Source organism: Delphinus delphis, chromosome 7, assembly GCF_949987515.2.
Source record: "Delphinus delphis chromosome 7, mDelDel1.2, whole genome shotgun sequence".
Classification (NCBI taxonomy): domain Eukaryota; kingdom Metazoa; phylum Chordata; class Mammalia; order Artiodactyla; family Delphinidae; genus Delphinus; species Delphinus delphis.
In genome coordinates, this window is record NC_082689.1 from 44,419,484 (window position 1) to 44,437,632 (window position 18,149).

At 36.8% G+C, this 18,149-nt stretch overlaps 1 protein-coding gene across 11 annotated transcripts in view; it reads right to left on the reverse strand.

The window, feature by feature from the left end:
- PMS1 (PMS1 homolog 1, mismatch repair system component) overlaps nucleotides 1–18,149 on the reverse strand; it is a 98,251-nt gene that overhangs the window by 44,714 nt on the left and 35,388 nt on the right. For 9 of the 11 annotated variants that reach the window (XM_060016434.1, XM_060016437.1, XM_060016433.1 and 6 more), the window contains one exon: nucleotides 16,994–17,157. In XM_060016434.1, the coding sequence (XP_059872417.1) occupies nucleotides 16,994–17,157 (164 nt within the window). Of the gene's footprint in view, nucleotides 1–15,113; nucleotides 17,158–18,149 lie in introns of those variants that run through there. The other 2 variants (XM_069540850.1, XM_069540851.1) reach the window with 2 other exon arrangements.

The window sequence follows — 18,149 nt, forward strand, 5'->3', positions numbered from 1 at the left end:
AATCTTAGCTGCTGATTAATGCAAACATGCTATTGCACTGCCTGACCTATTGAAAAGCTAGTATACAGAACTGCAGAAAGATCACTTGAGGAAATGGGCTCTAAACAAGCTGTGAAACACGAGAACCACTGAATGTGAATTTTTTTTTTTTAATGTAAATACTACTAGCAGTTCTAGAGCATTATTTCACACTGGGCAATTATTGCATCAGATCAGGGGGCTGATTTAGAAGCATTTTCTAAGTAGTTATAGTTAGGCTAACAATAAATAATAAAGAGGTCTGCCAATAAATTAAATCTTCACTATTACTTAGGCAATTAAGATTCATTTTCAAAACAGGACCCATTATTAAAGAACTAAACAATTAAGTATAGTAATTAAAAATTAAGGATATAGAAAGTACTGAATTTTTAAGTGCTACAGTTTTTACAGCAAGTAGTTTTTAGTTTGTTTTCCCCACCATTTCATCAATCCTGTATTACTTTCTAAAACAGAGATCTTCTTTTCACTTCCTGAAGTTTTTCATATATTTCGCCCTTAGGCTGAAAGCTTAATGTGTGCTAAAAATACACACACATACCCCCATATGTTTTCTATCTAGGTCACACAAAGTTGGAGCATCTGGATGTGCCAAGTAAGAATCTGACTCTAGTCAAGATGATGACAGCGAGAAAACACCTCAATAAAAAATATATTATTACATGCAAGCCATGTAATTGATTGAAGTTAGCCAAATATATCTTGCCACTCTTCCTACTTCATTGACATATACTATTTGAAGTTAGATGAGAATATTCAGTATTTAATTAGTAAACCTCAACTGTGAAGGCAACTTGTGATAATGGGAAAAAGGAGGTTACACATAGATAATAAACAATTAACTAAAAACTATAATGCTAATAAGACTGCCTGAGCAAAGGCGACTCCTAGAATATGAAATCAAAGTATACATATTGGCATAGAGTGCAACCAAACTTTTCACGCACATTATTTGCAGACATGTACTAAGAACTTCATGTTTCAATTTCTTAAAAATCAGAAGTTTTAACTACTTCCAAGGTCTTACAATAATAGATCTGTATGTACTGCTATCTACTCCTGGACATGTATTTGTACTGAATGGTTCAGAAAAGGGCAGAGGCACAAACACAGTATAAGAAAAGGCAACCTCTTTCCACACTGGCAGTATGATAACAACATTAGCTATAGAAGCTTATAGAAACTTTATTGCTGAATGTTTTGAGTTTAGTATAAAATTATGGATTATTCCATCACAATACCAAATACTATTGTTAAAAGAACATCATGGGCTTCCCTGGTGGCACAGTGGTTGAGAGTCTGCCTGCCGATACAGGGGACATGGGTTCATGCCCCGGTCCGGAAAGATCCCACATGCTGCGGAGCAGCTAGGCCCGTGAGCCATGGCCGCTGAGCCTGCGCGTCCGGAGCCTGTGCTCCGCAACAGGAGAGGCCACAACAGTGAGAGGCCCGTGTACCGCAAAAAGAAAAAAAAAAAAAGACAAAAAAAAGAATATCACATTCTATTAACATAATAAGCATTAATATGATTTGATTCTTACTAAGCAGCCCTAGAGTTTAAAACCGGTAAAATTTATTTAGAAGAGTTCAATATTTAAAGTCTCTTATGTGGGAATTCCTTGGTGGTCCAGTGGTTAGGACTCAGTGCTTTCACTGAGCGGGGTGGAGGTGTGGGGGCTGAGTTCAACCCCTGGGTGGGGAACTAAGATCCCGCAAGCCACATGGCACGGCCAAAGAGAAAAAAAAAAAAACAAAAATTAAAAAAGACCCCTCCCTCCCCCCTTAAAAAAAAATATATAAAATCTTATATGCTTACTTTACTCTGCTTAAATGTTTATTTTATATTCATGTTTTGGAATATAGTATGCATAATTATTTTTTCCTACAGTTATAAAGAAATTAGTGACTTTACCTATGGGAGGGGGGCTTATAGGAGCTAGGCATATGAGAGACAAAGATGAGATTAATTTTTTCACTCTACCTTTTCATACTTTTTGGATTTTGAATCATGTAAAGAAGGTATGGTTCAGTCAAAAAAACTAAGCAAAAATTTGAAAACATAAGTTAACCTCTGCATAATTTTCAAAGGGAGATTATAGATACTCTTTGTAGTCTTTAAAGCAAAAAAGATTATTTCCAATTGCTAATCAAATCTTATCTACATCAGAAATATTTTCTTTACCATAATTCCAAAAGATACATGTACCACAATGTTCACTGCAGCACTATTTACAATAAACAGGACATGCAAGCAACCTAAATGTCCAACGACAGATGAATGGATAAAGATGTGGTACATATATATAATGGAATATTACTCAGCCATAAAAAGGAACGAAATTGAGTTATTTGTAATGAGGTGGATGGATCTAGAGTCTGTCATACAGAGTAAAGTAAGTCAGAATGAGAAAGACAAATACTGTATGCTAATGCACATATAAGGAATCTAAAAAAACAGTACTGATGAACCTAGTGGCAGGGCAGGAATAAAGATGCAGACGTAGAGAACGGACTTGAGAACACAGGGGTGAAGGGGAAGCTAGGATGAAGTGAGAGTGGCATTGACATATATACACTACCAAATGTAAAATGGATGGCTAGTGGGAAGCAGCCGCATAGCACAGGGAGATCAGCTCGATGCTGTGTGACGACCTAGAGGGGTGGAATAGGGAGGGTGAGAGGGAAGCTCAAGAGGGAGGGGATATATGTATACATATAGCTGATTCACTTTGCTGTATAGTAGAAACTAACACAACACTGTAAAGTAATTATATTCCAATAAAGATATATTAAAAAAAAATGTTTTTCTTGCCTATACCCTTTTCTACATGCTCTGTGTAACTGCTTGGACTACTGAACCAGCTTCTTCTGTTACACAACTACTACACATAATTTGGTTCATTCTCCAACTGCCATGAGAATTATCGTATCCTGTGAGTCTCCTACTAAATGTCCTTATTATGTTCCCGTTAACCACTTGGCAAGAAGTCCATACTCCCATGTAAAGTCCATAAGATCCCTTAGAATCTAGACCCAAGCAACCTTTCCAGCCTCATCTATTTTCCTATACTGGCTTTCTCTGACCTCTCATGACTCCTTGATCTGGCACGTGCTTTGAATGCTTTTGCCCACTAAGTCTTTCTCAAGAACCAGTTCTAAAGCCACCTCCTCTGAAAATTCTTTTTCAATTCAACCAGTTTAATGACTGCTTCCAGATTACTTATATTCTTAATACTGTTTATAGAAATCTTTCAGATCAGTCTTTCTGATCAGCTCTTTAATCGTGGATCTCTGAGGCAATCACTACATCCTCCCATATTTAACTTTACAGAAAAGGTTATTTGCAAATCAAGCTGCTACTGCTTTATACAATATTTGATTTCAGCTTTTCTTCTTTATTCGAACTGAATATATCACCTTTCTATTACATTTTGTTTTTCAAGAGACTTTTCTTCTCCAAATTGACTCTTACTTCTCCCTAACACATTTTTTTTGCGGTACACCGGCCTCTCACTGTTGCGGCCTCTTACTGTTGCAGCCTCTCCCGTTGCGGAGCACAGGCTCCAGACGCGCAGGCTCAGTGGCCATGGCTCACGGGCCCAGCCGCTCCACGGCATGTGGGATCTTCCTGGACCGAGGCACAAACCCACGTCCCCTGCATTGGCAGGCAGACTCTCAACCACTGCGCCACCAGGGAAGCCCTCCCTAACACATTTTAAAGGAAGCTACCCCAACCACCTCTTCTACAATGCAACTCCATCCTCTACATGGTTCTCTAGCTGTTCTTTTTTTCAGATCAAGACCAATAATGGATAGAAAATCTAGACAGAAAATCAATAAGGAAACAAAGGACTTGAACAACAGTATAGACCAAATAGACCTAATAGACATATATAGAACATTCCACCCAACAGGAGCAGAATACACATTCTTCCCAAGCTCACTTGGCTCTTTCTCCAAGAAAAATCATATGTTAGGTCACGATACAAGTATTAACAAATTTAAAAAGATTGAAACATACCAAGTATTTTTTCTGACCACAATGCAATGAAGCTAAAAATCAATAGCAAAAGGAAAACCGGAAAATTCACAATATGTGGAAATTAAACAACATACTCTTGACCAACCACTAGGTCAAAGAAGAAATAAAAAAGGAAATTATAAAATGCCTTGAGATAAAGGAAAATGAAAATACAACATACCAAAACTTATGGGTGCAGCAAAAGCAATACTAAGAGGGAAGTTCACAGAAAAATCACCTACATTAAAAAAGAAAGATGTCAAACAACCTAACTATATACCTCAAAGACCTAGAAAAAGGGCAACAAACTAAGCCCAAAGTTAGCAGAAGGAAAAAAAATAAAGATTAGAGTAGAAAATAAATAAACAAAATAGAGAAAAAAACCAGAAAAAGAAATCAACAAAGAGTTGGTTTTTTGAAATGGGACAAAACAAACCGTTATTAGCTAGACTAACAAAAATAGATCCAAATAAATAATATTAGAAGTGAAGAGATATTACAACTAATGTCACAGAAATAAAAATAATCATGACAGACAACATGAACAAATTACATGTCAATAAACTGGATAACCTACAAGAAGGGTTCAATTCCTAAAAACATACAACCTATGAAGATTAAGTTATGAAAGAAAAGTCTGAAGAAACTTATAACTAGTATGAAGTTTGAATCAGTAATCAAAATCCTTCCAACAAAAAAAATCCTAAGACCAGATGGCTTCACTGGTGACTTCTACCAAACATTTAAAGGAGAATTAACACCAATCCTTCTCAAACTCTTCCTAAAAACTGAGAAAGAAGAAACACTTCCAACTCATTTTATGAAGCCAGCATTTTCCTGATACCAAAGCCAGAGAAGAATACTATGAGAAAATCAAACTACAGGCCAATATCCCTGATGAATACAGATGCAAATATTCTCAACAAAACACTAGAAATCAAACCAACAGCATATTAAAAAGATCATACACTATGGTCAAATGGGATTTATCTCTAGGATGTAAGGATGGTTCAACATATCCATTTAAATTAATGTGATACACCACATTAACAAAATAAAGGATAAAAATCACGTGATCATCTGAATAGATGCAGAAAAAATATCTGACAAAACTGAACAACCTTTCACAATTAAAAACTTTCAGCAGGGGATTCCCTGGTGGCGCAGTGGTTGAGAGTCTGCTTGCCGATGCAGGGGACACGGGTTCGTGCCCTGGTCCGGGAAGATCCCACATGCTGCGGAGCAGCTGGGCCCGTGAGCCACGTCCGCTGAGCCTGCGCATCCGGAGCCTGTGCTCCGCAACGGGAGAGGCCACAATAGTGAGAGGTCCGCGTACCGCAAAAAACAAAAAAACCAAAACTTTCAGCAAACTAGGAACAGAAGGAAGGTAATTCAACATAATAAAAGCCATCTAGAAAAAGCCCATCATATTCAACAGTGAAAAACTGAAAGCTTTTCCTCTAAGATCAGTAACAAGGTAAGAATGCCCATACTTGCCACTTCTATTCATTATAGTTCTGAAAGTCCTAGCCAAGCAATTATGCAAGAAAAAGAAATAAAAGGGATCTAAATGAGAAAGGAAGAAGTGAAATTGTCCCTGTTTGCAGATAAGATCCTATTTCTAGAAAACCTAAAGACTCCATAAAAAACCCGTTAGAACTAATAAATTCAATGAAGTTGCAGGATACAAAATTAATACAAAGATCAGTTGTATGTCTATATACTAACAATGAACTACCTGAAAAGGAAATTAGAAAAACAATCTTATTTACAATAGCACCAAAAAGAATAAAATACTTAGAAATAAATCTAAGGAGGTGAAAGACTTGTATGGTGACACTGATGAAGAAAATTAAAGATGACACAAGTGGAAAGGCATCCTGTGTTCATGGGTTGGAAGACTTAAAATTGTTAAAATTTCTATACTACTCAAGTGATCTACAGATTCAGTGCAATCCCTATTAAAAAAAACCCAAAAAACCCAATGGCATTCTTTACGGAAATAGAAAAACACAATTCTAAAACTCATATGGAACTATAATAGAGCATGAAGAGCCAAATAAATCCTGATAAAGAACAAAGTTAGAGGCATGACAGTTCCTGAGGTTGAAATATATTACAATATATTGTAGTATTTGATTACTACAATAATCAAAACAATATGGCACTGGCATACAGACAGACATAAATACCAACAGAAAAGAATAGAGAGCCTAGAAAAAGATCCATGCAGATATGGTCAACTGATGTCCGATAAGGGTGCCAAAACTACACAATGAGGAAAGGATAGTCTCTTCAATAAATAGTGTTGAGAAAACTGGATATCAACATGCAAAAGAATGAAGTTGGACCCTTATCTTACACCACACACAAAAATCAATTCAAAATAGATTAAAGACTTAAATATAACACCTGAAACTGTAAAACTAGAAGACAACATACAAGAAAAGCTTTATGACACTCGTCTTGGCAATGATTTCTTGGATAATACACCAAAAGGACAAGCAACAAAAACAAAAATAGGCAAGTGGGACTACATCAAACTAAAAAGCTTCTGCACAGCAAAGGAAGCAATCAATGAAGTGAAAAGGCAACCTATGAAATGGGAGAAAATATTTACAAACCATATATCTGACAATTAATTTCCAGAACATATAAGACACTCCTACAACTCTAAAACCAAAAAACTAATAACCCAACAAAAAATGGGCTAAAGACCTGAATAGACATTTCTCCAAAGAAGAAATACAAATGGTCAACAGGTATATAAAAAAATGCTCAGTATAAAATGCAAATCAAAAAGCACAATGAGATATCACCTCACACCTGTCAGGATGGCTACTGAAAAGACAACAAGTGTTGGTAACTATGTGGAGAAACTGGAACCGTTGTATACTATTTGTGGGGATACAAAATGGTGTAGCTGCTGCAGAAAACAGCATGGAGATACCCCAAAATATTAAAAATAGAACTATCAAATGATCCAGCAATCCTACATCTGAGTATTTTCCAAAATAATTGAAAGCAAACTCTCAAAGAGATACTAGCACTCCCATGCAGCGCTATCTACAATGGCCAAGATGTGGAAACAACCTAAATGTCCACTGATGGATGAATGGATAAAGAAAATGTACTATATACATACAATGAAATATTATTCAGGCTTAAAAAAGAAGGAAATCCTACAACATGTGACAACATGGATGATCATAAGGACCATTATGCCAAGTGAAATAAACTAGTCATAGAAAGACAAATACTGCATAATTCCACTTATATGAGGCATCTAAAATAGACAAATTCATAGAATCAAAGAGTCAAAATGGTGGTTAACAGGGATTGGGGGGACAGGGAAATAGGAAGTTACTAATAAATAGGCATAAAGTTTCAGCTAGGGTTAGTAAGTTCTAGAGATCTGCTGTACACCATACCGCTAGTCAACAATACTATATGGTACACTTAAACTATTGGTTAAGTGTGCAGATCTCATGTTAAGTGTTCTTAACACAATAATATTTAGAAAAGAAAAAAGACGACCAAACCTACAGATTTTGAATTGCCAACACTCCTACAATCAGCTGGCTCTCTGGTCTTTAACTGATGGCAATTCTCTTCCCATACACCCTATTCAGGCAAATATGCCAACAATTACCTTATGGTTCTTTTTTTTTTTATTTCTAATTTTGTCCTTTTATTAAAAAAACAAGCAACAAGTTTTAAGGCTAACAAATAATATGCAGCCTGGAGATGATTAGCTTTTCTTTCTTAATTGATTAGTTAACAAAAACTTTCTACTGATGAGGTAACAATAACTTCACTTTAAAAGTTTGGTTTGATTCTATTAGGTTCTTTCTGGAGTGAAATCAAAATTATGCCAGAGTAATTCATGAAGGTACTACATATAAGAGGAGAAAGACAGATGCACCCATCCAAGAATAAAAAAAGGCATGTATACAGTATTATCATTTGCCTAGGCATTAACTAAATCAGGTAACCTCACCATCTTTTCTGTTCTTCATTTTCTATGTGCAGTCAATCAGTCTCATTGATTCTTCCTTATAATAGCAATCACACTGTTTTCTATGCCCAATCTGCTTATCCTATTCAGACCCATAGTGCCTGAACGTTTGTTACAGCTTCCTAACTAATGTCACCATTTATAGCCTCCTATAATTTCTCCCAGCACACTACTACCAAACTAACTGTCTGAGGTAACACCCTGATCAAGTCACTTCCCTACTCCCAATTTTCTATTTAAAAAGAAAAAATCAGCCTAGCATTAAAGACCCTTTATAATCTAGCCTCAAATTGTCTTTCAGGATTTATCTTCCTGTATTCCTTTATATAAAATACTTACTCACCTAAACTGACTTATTCACTGCCTCTAAATGTGCTCTGTACTTTCCTACCTACATCTTTTATATTCATACTATTCCTCTACCTAGAATGATCTTGGTCCATTTATCTATATCAGCAAATTACACTGTAATAGAATTAGCCTATGACCCACCCACTTGTGGAGTTCTAGGTGAAATCACTTTTACAGGTTGTTCCTACTTCACTGCCAAGTGAAGTAACACCCACCTGCCAAGTGGCTAAAGTCAGCCGTCCCTCTTCTGTGACTTCCTAGGAGCCCTCCAGAAAAAAAGGGAAATGTCTCGAGTATAAAAGCTGATACTTGCTGTTTTCCCACCTCTCTTTTCCAGTTGCTATTTCTGATTCTAGTGACACCATTTACCACTGTATCTTTGGTGCTTTAATACCTATGTTCACAATCCCATATGGGCTAGTGCCACCAATGTGATAAGAGTACTCCTGTCCTCCATGCTCTCAATCCTTGATCACACTCATTATTTTAACACCTATTTTTTGAGTACCTACGTGAAGTACTACCATCGACTAGGGACACATCGGTGAAAAAATAGTCAAAAATGCTTCCACTCATGGAAATTATATTCCAGAGGAGGAGAGAGAGACAATAAATTAAGATAAGTACAACAGGGCTTCCCTGGTGGCGCAGTGGTTGAGAGTCCACCTGCCGATGCAGGGGACATGGGTTCGTGCCCCGGTCCGGGAAGATCCCACATGCCGCGGAGCAGCTGGGCCCGTGAGCCATGGCCGCTGAGCCTGTGCGTCCGGAGCCTGTGCTCCGCAACGGGAGAGGCCACAATAGTGAGAGGCCCGCATACCGCAAAAAAAAAAAAAAAAAAAAAAAAAAAAAAACCCATAAATACAACATACAGTGTATTTGATTTTGAGAAGTTTTAAGCAGCAGCAGCAGGAAAACATGTGTGGGGCAGGAGAAATGGTTATAATTTTAGGGTGGCTAAAGAAAGCTTCATTGAGAAGTTTTAAGAACTAAAAGATGAGGATTGAACCAGATATACAGAAGAATGTTCTAAGCAAAGAACTACAAATACAAAGGTTCTGAGTTGGGAGTATGACTAGTACGTTCAAGGAAAAAACAAGGAGGCCAGGTAGCTGAAGCCAAGAAAAGAAAAAAATGAGATCAGACATAATAGTGGATCAGATCATCTATAACAGGGGTCAGCAAACTATAGCCCAAGGACTGAATCCAACCCACTGCCTGCTTTTTAAAGTAAAGTTTTAATACCTACGGCTGCTTTCATGCTACAACAGCAGAGCTGAACAGTTGTAAGAGAGCCTGTATGAGTTAGAAAACCCAAAATATTTACACTATGGCTCTTTACAAAAAAAGGTTTACTAACCTTTATGTAGAACTCACAGCCCATTTATAAAGACTTTGAGATGGAAACTCACTGAAGAGGAGTTGCATGACCTGAATTACGTTTTTACAGGTCACTCTAGCTGTTGGGCTGGGAATAGACTAAAGAGAGAAAGGTAGGAAGTGGGGAGATCCAATTAGAGTACTATTACAAAAATCCAGGTGAGAGATGATGGTGGCTTGGACGACAGTGGTAGTCAGACATGATGAAAAGAAGTTAGATTTTAGATATATTTTGAAGGTAGACCAACAGAATTTACTCTTTTATCAGATTAAAGTGTGAGAGAATCAGTAGTCAAGGATAACCCTAAGGCTTCTGGTTTGCCAACAGGAGAAACAGAATTCTCACATGCTGATGCAGAAGGATGTGGAAAGAGCAATTCTGAGAGACAAGGTAGGGAGCTTACTTTTGGTCATGTTAAATGTGAGGAGCTTATTACTAAACATCCAAAGAGAGATTTGGGGGGCTTCCCTGGTGGGGCAGTGGTTGAGAGTCTGCCTGCCGATGCAGGGGACACGGGTTTGTGCCCCGGTCTGGGAGGATCCCACATGCCACGGAGCGGCTGGGCCTGTGGGCCATGGTTGATGAGCCTGCGCGTCCGGAGCCTGTGCTCCGCAACGGGAGAGGCCATAGCAGTGAGACGCCCGCGTACTGCAAAAAAAAAAAACAAAAAAAAAACAGAGATTTGGGGTGGTAGTTAGATCTATAAGTTTGGAGTTCAGAAGAGAGCTATAGAATGGAGATAAAAATTGAGGAGTCATCAATGTATAAATGATATCTAAAGGCATAAGACTGAATAAGCACATCAAGAAAAGAATATATATGAGAATAAATTATACACACACACACACACACACATACACATACACACACACACACACACACACACACACATATATGAGGATAAATTCCAGAATTGAGCCACAGGACACTAAATGTTTACAAGTTAGGATATGAGGTGGAACTAGAAGACTGATAACAAATGGTAGAAAGATAGGAAAAAAACCAAGTATGTGTGTTGACCTAGAAGACAGGTGAAAAAGTGTTTCAAGGATGCGGAGATCAACTGTAGCAAATGTTAAGTAAGATAAGATCTGAGAAGTGACCACTGGATTTAGAAATCTGAAAGTCAATGGTGACCTTGGTAAGAGTTGTGGACTGGCAGAAAGAGAAAGTCTGACTAGAGTGGGTTCAAGAGAGAATGGGGGAAAGTAATTGGAGACAATGAATACAGACAAGTATTTTAAGAAGTTTTGCCCAAGTGAAGGAATTGGCCTTGCCTAGAAACATGACACATACATCTATAGCAACAGAAGGGAAGGCTGAATGTATGGGCACAATTGCAGACAGGTGGGTAGTTTGTAAAAGTTCTCTTGATTGCCTCAATTTTCTCAGTGAAATAGGACGTAAGATCAGGTTATGTTCTAGTTCCCTGTGCTACTCTTGTGAAGATAGGGAAGAAGGACTTGACTGTCTGAGAAGAGAACACATGAAATAGCCCTTTGGGACTTCCACTCAATGTGTGGATCCTGGGCCAGCAGCAACTGCACCACCTGGAGACTTGTCGGAAATGTAGAATCTCAGGCCCTCCCTGGCCTTCTAAATCAGGATCTGCACTTTTAACAAGATCCCCAGGTGATTTGTATGCACATTAAAGTTTGTTTAAAGCACTGATATAGGAGACCAGGAGAGAAAATGGGCAAGAGAAACACAGTATGACTACCAGGCAGTACAAAGGTTAGTGATCGTGAATTTAAAGTGGTACTAGTAATTTTGATTTGCATTTCCCTAATAATCGGCAATGTTGAGCATTTTTTCATGTGCTTTCTTGGCCATCTGTATGTTTTCTTTGGAGAAATATCTATTTAGATCTTCTGCCCATTTTTTAATTGGGTGGTTTGGTTTTTTTTTATATTGAGCTGTATGAGCTCTCTGTATATTTTGGAGATTAATCCCTTGCTAGTCACATCATTTTTAGATATTTTCTCCCATTCTGTAGGTTGTCTTTTTGTTTTGTTTATGGTTTCCTCTGTTGTGCAAAAGCTTTTAATTATGTCCCATTTGTGGTATATATATACAATGGAATATTACTCGGCCATAAAAAAGAATAAAACAATGGCATTTGCAGCAACATGGATGGACCTAGAGATTATTGTACCATTAAGTGAAGCCAGAAAGAGAAAGATAAATATCATGCAATATCACTTATATATGGAATCCAAAAATAAAAAAAAGATACAAATGACTTTATACAGGTCATTTGTACAGAACAGAAATAGACCCCACAGACCTTATACAGAACAGAAATAGACCCCACAGACATAGAAAACAAACTTTTGGTTACCAAAGGAGAAAGGGGGGGGAAGAGGAATAAATTAGGAGTTTGGGATTAACATATATACCCTACTATATATAAAAGAGATAACCAACAGGGACCTACTGTATACCACAGGGAACTATACTCAATATTTTGGGGTTTTAATTTACAATGCTTTGTTAATTTCTGCTGTACAACAAAGTGATTCAGTTATATATATATATATATATATATATATATATATATATATATATATATATACACACACACACACATATATATTCTTTTCCATTATGGTTTACTACAGGATACTGAACATAGTTCCCTGTGCTATACAGTAAGACCTTGCTGCTTATCCATTCTATACATAATAATTTGCATCTGCTAATCCCAGACTTCCAATCTCTCCCTCCCCCACACCCTCTCCCTAGGCAACTACAAGTTTGTTCTCTGTATCTGTGAGTTTGTTTCTGTTTCGTAGATCAGTTCATTTGTGTCATATTTTAGATTCTACATATAAGTTATATTATGCGGTATTTGCCTTACTCTTTCTGACTTACTTCACTTAGTATGATAATCTCTATGGCATTATTTCATTCTTTTTTATGGTTGTATACTCAAAATTTTGTAATGCTAAGTGAGCATTAAGAGGAATACAGATATAAGCAAGATGCGGCCCCCCCGTTCCACAAGAGGCTGTTGGGACGGGGAGAGAGAATGCAAATCATTTCCAACAAAGCAAAAGTGACATAATAGGAATACACAGAAAATGCTACGGAAAAAGCTACATAATAACTAAGTCTTGCTGGCAGATAGGGGAAGACTTCAAAGACTTTTTTAACAGTGTGAGCAAACATCAAAATTAGAAATCAACTAAACTAGAATTTGACTTATATATGGCTCTCATCTTTTCTATATAATATTTCACAGAAGTTAGGTGAAAAGTAAAAGAAGTTAATATAACAAAGAAGAAAAATGAGAACCATTAAAAAAATTTATCATTAATTTGCAAATAAAAACAAATAAACAACCAACCAATCATGATTGATAATGAGCCCCAAGCTAACCTTAAAATATATCTGAAGGAACATCCACCTTCACTAATTAAAAAAGAAATAAAAACAAACCACCCAAACTTTCAAGGTTAGAACTGGAAGAATATATTCTTCAGAAGGAAGGGGCATTTCAACCATAGTCCTGGACTGGAATTTCTCTTTGATTATACTGCCTCCACAACACTGGCTGGGATGGGTGGGGGGAGGGGTGACCCTTTAATACTGGTCCAGTTATGGGCAAAGGACTTTTCCTTGATTCCTCACAGCACAGGTGAAACAAAACTGGGACATTCAAAAATACATGAGTAAGGGCTTCCCTGGTGGCGCAGTGGTTGAGAGTCCAACTGCCGATGCAGGGGACACGGGTTCGTGCCCTGGTCCGGGAAGATCCCACATGCCGCAGAGCGGCTGGGCCCGTGAGCCATGGCCGCTGAGCCTGTGCATCCGCGTCCGGAGCCTGTGCTCCACAACGGGAGAGGCCACAACAGTGAGAGGCCGGCGTACCGCAAAAAAAAAAAAAACAAAAAACATGAGTAAAAGGCTAAAAGATGCAAAGTAGAATAAAATGAACAAAGGGAATAACATGAATGTAAGGCATACAGATTATAAACTACCACTTATTTATCTTTAGTTTATAATCTAATAAATGTGTGCCTTCCTTCTCATTCTTGGTCATCATTCTTCCAGACTTCAAAAATAAATAAATTCATCCCAATAAGCCTTAACATTCATGTCACATGTAAGTGGGATAGGTAGAAAGCCATTCCTTAAATTACTTCTCTCTCTCTTTTGTAAGAGACAGATCAGACCTTCTTATGTCAATAATATCCAATTCAGCTTTTTTTTTTTTTTTTTTTTTTTGCGGTACACGGACCTCTCACTGTTGTGGCCTCTCCCGTTGTGGAGCACAGGCTCCGGACGCGCAGGCTCAGTGGCCATGGCTCGCGGGCCCAGCTGCTCCACGGCATGTGGGATCTTCCCGGACCAGGGCACAAACCCGTGTCCCCTGCATCAGCAGGTGGACTCTCAACCACTGCGTCACCAGGGAAGCCCTCCAATTCAGCTTTTGCAATAACAGCAGGACTCTAATTATCAAGACAGGATTAAATTCAAAACAATTTTTTAAAATACAAATGATATTTTAAGCAAAGGAAAATCACGAAAATCCACAAGTATGAAGTATGAAAGTATCCCTTATCTGAAATCACATATTTACCATTATGTTCTAAACTAGTGGTCTATAAAATTACTCATGCACTTATGAAAGAGCTAATACTACTAAGTGGGTTTCAGATATCACCACATTGAGAAAAACTTCTAATTCTGGGAAATAGCTACTTTATAAATGAAAATATATGTAGCAGGACCTCACAGGGATTCAGTTACAAAACAAAAGTTGAAGACTGTAGTGCTCATCTAAGAAATGGCTCTAGCATTTCTCCAAACAAAATCTACTTTAAATAAAGTCACTGAATCTACTTGTAAATTATTTCTCTTTGGCTGTCTCATTATTCAATATGCTTTCAAGGAACATGGTGATGAAAGAAGAAAAATACCTCTTTCTAACATAACCATACTGGCAAGAACATCAACATTATCAGTATTCAAAGAATGTCTTGGCAGGTTAAACCTTCATAAAAAGAAGGAACACTATTTAATCCAAGATGTCAAAATAGCAATAGTACTTCTCATATTATGTGCAATATGATTGTTTGTTTCTAATGTAGAAAAAAATTTCAAAAAAAGAAGAGACAACAATATTGCCATCTTTAAATTTTAAGCTAAGGCAAAAAAATTCTTCAGAAAAGCACATAAAGAATGACAAACATAAGCATGTTTGTAAGAGCAGAGCAGGACTCAATGTTCAAAGAGATTTATGATAATGTATCAATGCTATTTTAGGACATTTAACAATATAACATTTGAGGCACAACAGCACTATTAATAAATAGAAGAGTGAAAAAATAATTTATACTAAAAGAAAAAAGCTTGAAAATATAATTGAGTCCATGATTTCCTTGTGTAATAATAGCTAATACTTAATTTTACTATAAAACTTTTGATAATCTTACATTACTTGCATGGTATAACACTCTCCAGGATTTGAACTGCATCTGAAATTACTGAAGACCACCGAGAGACCTGCGTTTGCTCAGTATAAGTTCAGATACGGTGTCTTCCAAAAATTATAAAATACAGTGTATTAAAAAATACTACTTTCCAGTTTCAAAAGAAAATGCCTACACTGATGATCTTACACAGATTGGGATAATAATATAAACTTATTCAAAGCTTAGAAGATATATATTTGACTTTAAATATGCATCTCCATTACACAGGGCAATAATATTCTTCTGTTTTCTCTTAAAACTTTTCTCTTTGGTTGTAGTCACTTTTCTTTTATAAAAATGTAGCTCCTGTCTTCATGTTTTACCTTTTTCCATTTGTTTTCCCTTCGTGATCACTGTTTCTTCTGCCCTTAATATTTTCTTAACTTGGGTAATTCAACTTTTAATGACTAAATGTCCTTTGGATCAAGAGGTCATAGGGTTATTTATATTAACAGGATGAGTCTCTATCTATCAACATCCTGAGGAATCCTAGCATGATAGAGCTGGAAGGGATCTCAAGGTATCATTTGGTTGAGCTCTATGCCAGCAGGAACAGGTGGCTGACTATTCTTAATGTTTTTCTTTATTTTTTTAAGATGACCAAAGATTTTGATCATAAATATTCCCATAACTTGGTTTAATATGGAATCTTCTTAATAACAAGTAAAAAGACATGGAGTGGAAAGAAAACTGGATGAAAAAGGGTTCTGACCTCAGTAGTAGTACTTACTATAAAATAGAAAACAATTCCTTAGATCATTCTGAGCTTCAAGTTCCCCATACAAATAGAGATAAGGCTGTCTAACCCACAAGGTTATGGTAAGTGCTCTGAAACCTGGAAAAGAACTACACAAATGTAATGTAGTATTAAAATGGGAAGACAAAACAGTAGAGTGTGAAGAACCTATACTCTGTAGGCAGGTAAAGTTTTGAAACCCATCTCAACAATTTACCAGCTGTGCAACACTGAGCAGAGTATCATACCTCTGAGTTCAGAGGACAACTGCAAATTGATATAATGTCTACCTCACCTGGCTGTTGCTGTGGATATAGGAGTTTTACACACCTAGCATAGGTCCTGGCATTGTGTACACTCTTAATAAATGTTAACTCTCTACTCCCCATCAAGTTTCCAAACTTCTGCTGTGTGGTTCTACTCACCTTACATTAAATATTTTGAAGTGCATGTGTGGAATTTTATGAAAAACATAACAATCAGAAGATATGTAAACCTTTCTTTCCCCTAAGATTCATCAAGCAACAGGAGGAATTCCTTATCAGCCCTGCTTTGAAAAATGGAAAGAAATGAGGTAGAGTTTCCTTTAAAAACTTAACAAAAAACTCTTCCAAAGAAGAAACAGTTTAGAATAGAAGGTGGAAAATGTTACTAAATTGTGAATTCTTTAAAGGAAAAGAACAAGTCTTACTCATCGTCATAGTTAGGAAGCAAACATTTCTTGGATGGAAAAGTCTCTTGGTAGAATCACCTATCTTAGAAATTAAGAAATAAAAGGTTCAATCAGATTTCATATAGGTACAAGGTAACAAAGTAAAGATGCTCTTTAAACAATAAAGAAAAAGCTAAACAAATGTGGACACATTTTGAAAGAAGACTCTTTACATATCTGATTTAGATAAAATATGTTGTCCCTTTATTATATCATATACCAAAAATGTCCTGTTGAAACTACAATAATGCTTACCTTGTTATGTACAAAAACAATCCTTACATCAGGTTTAAGTATACCATAGTTTATGAGGAGATCTTGGACCTTTTTTATTTCCTCTTTACATTTTTTAGCAGTTGAGTAAAATTGCTTTCTTACAGGTAGATTCTTAAACAATCGTAAAGCAGTTACAGTTGTACCTGTTGGTAGATAAGAGGAAAGCATATTTAGATGTGGAAGGAACTTCACAGATCTTCAAATCCACATACAATCAGTAATTAATCCCTTTTATCACTGAAGGCCAGTCCTCTTCAAACTCTGGGAACACAAAGAAGGCTCAACCTTGCAAGCTATTCTGATCCCTTGCTAGGCTCTCCTATTTGTAACAGGTCTGACCTGCTAAGTATGATCTCTTCTATGTGATCTAAACAAGAATAATCTTATTTCTACCACTGCAGAGAAACATGGGCTTACTAGAATGTACAGTATCTTAAGAAATCTGCAGATATTCAAACTACCTGGTGATGATGCTTATTCTGCACTTTGAAATACATAGGTGGTATAAGGCTAACAGCATATGTGATAACCTTAATTATTCAATTAAAAATTCTTATCTGATGCTCAACATCGCTAATTATCAGAGAAATGTAAATCAAACCTACAATGAGGTTATCACCTCATACTGGTCAGAATGGCCATCATTAAAAAGTCTACAAATAATAAATACTGGAGAGGGTATGGAGAAAAAAGAACCCTCTTACACTGTTGGTGGGAATGTAAATTGGTACCGCCACTATGGAAAACAGTATGGAGGGTCCTTAAAAAAAAGTTACCATATGATCCGGCAATCCCACTCCTGGACATATAGCTGGAGAAAATTCTAATTCAGAAAGAAACATGCACCCCAATGTTCACAGCAGCACTACTGACAATAGCCAAGACATGGAAGCACTCTAAATGTTCACTGACACATGAATGGATAAAGATGTGGTATATGTATACAGCAGACTATTACTCAGCCATAAAATAGAAATAATGCCATTTGCAGCAACACGGACAGACCTAGAGATTATCACACTAAGTGAAAAAAGTCAGACAGAGAAAGTCAAATACCGTATGATATCACTTATATGTGGAATTTAAAATATGATATAAATGAACTTATCTACAAAACAGAAACAGACTCATAGAC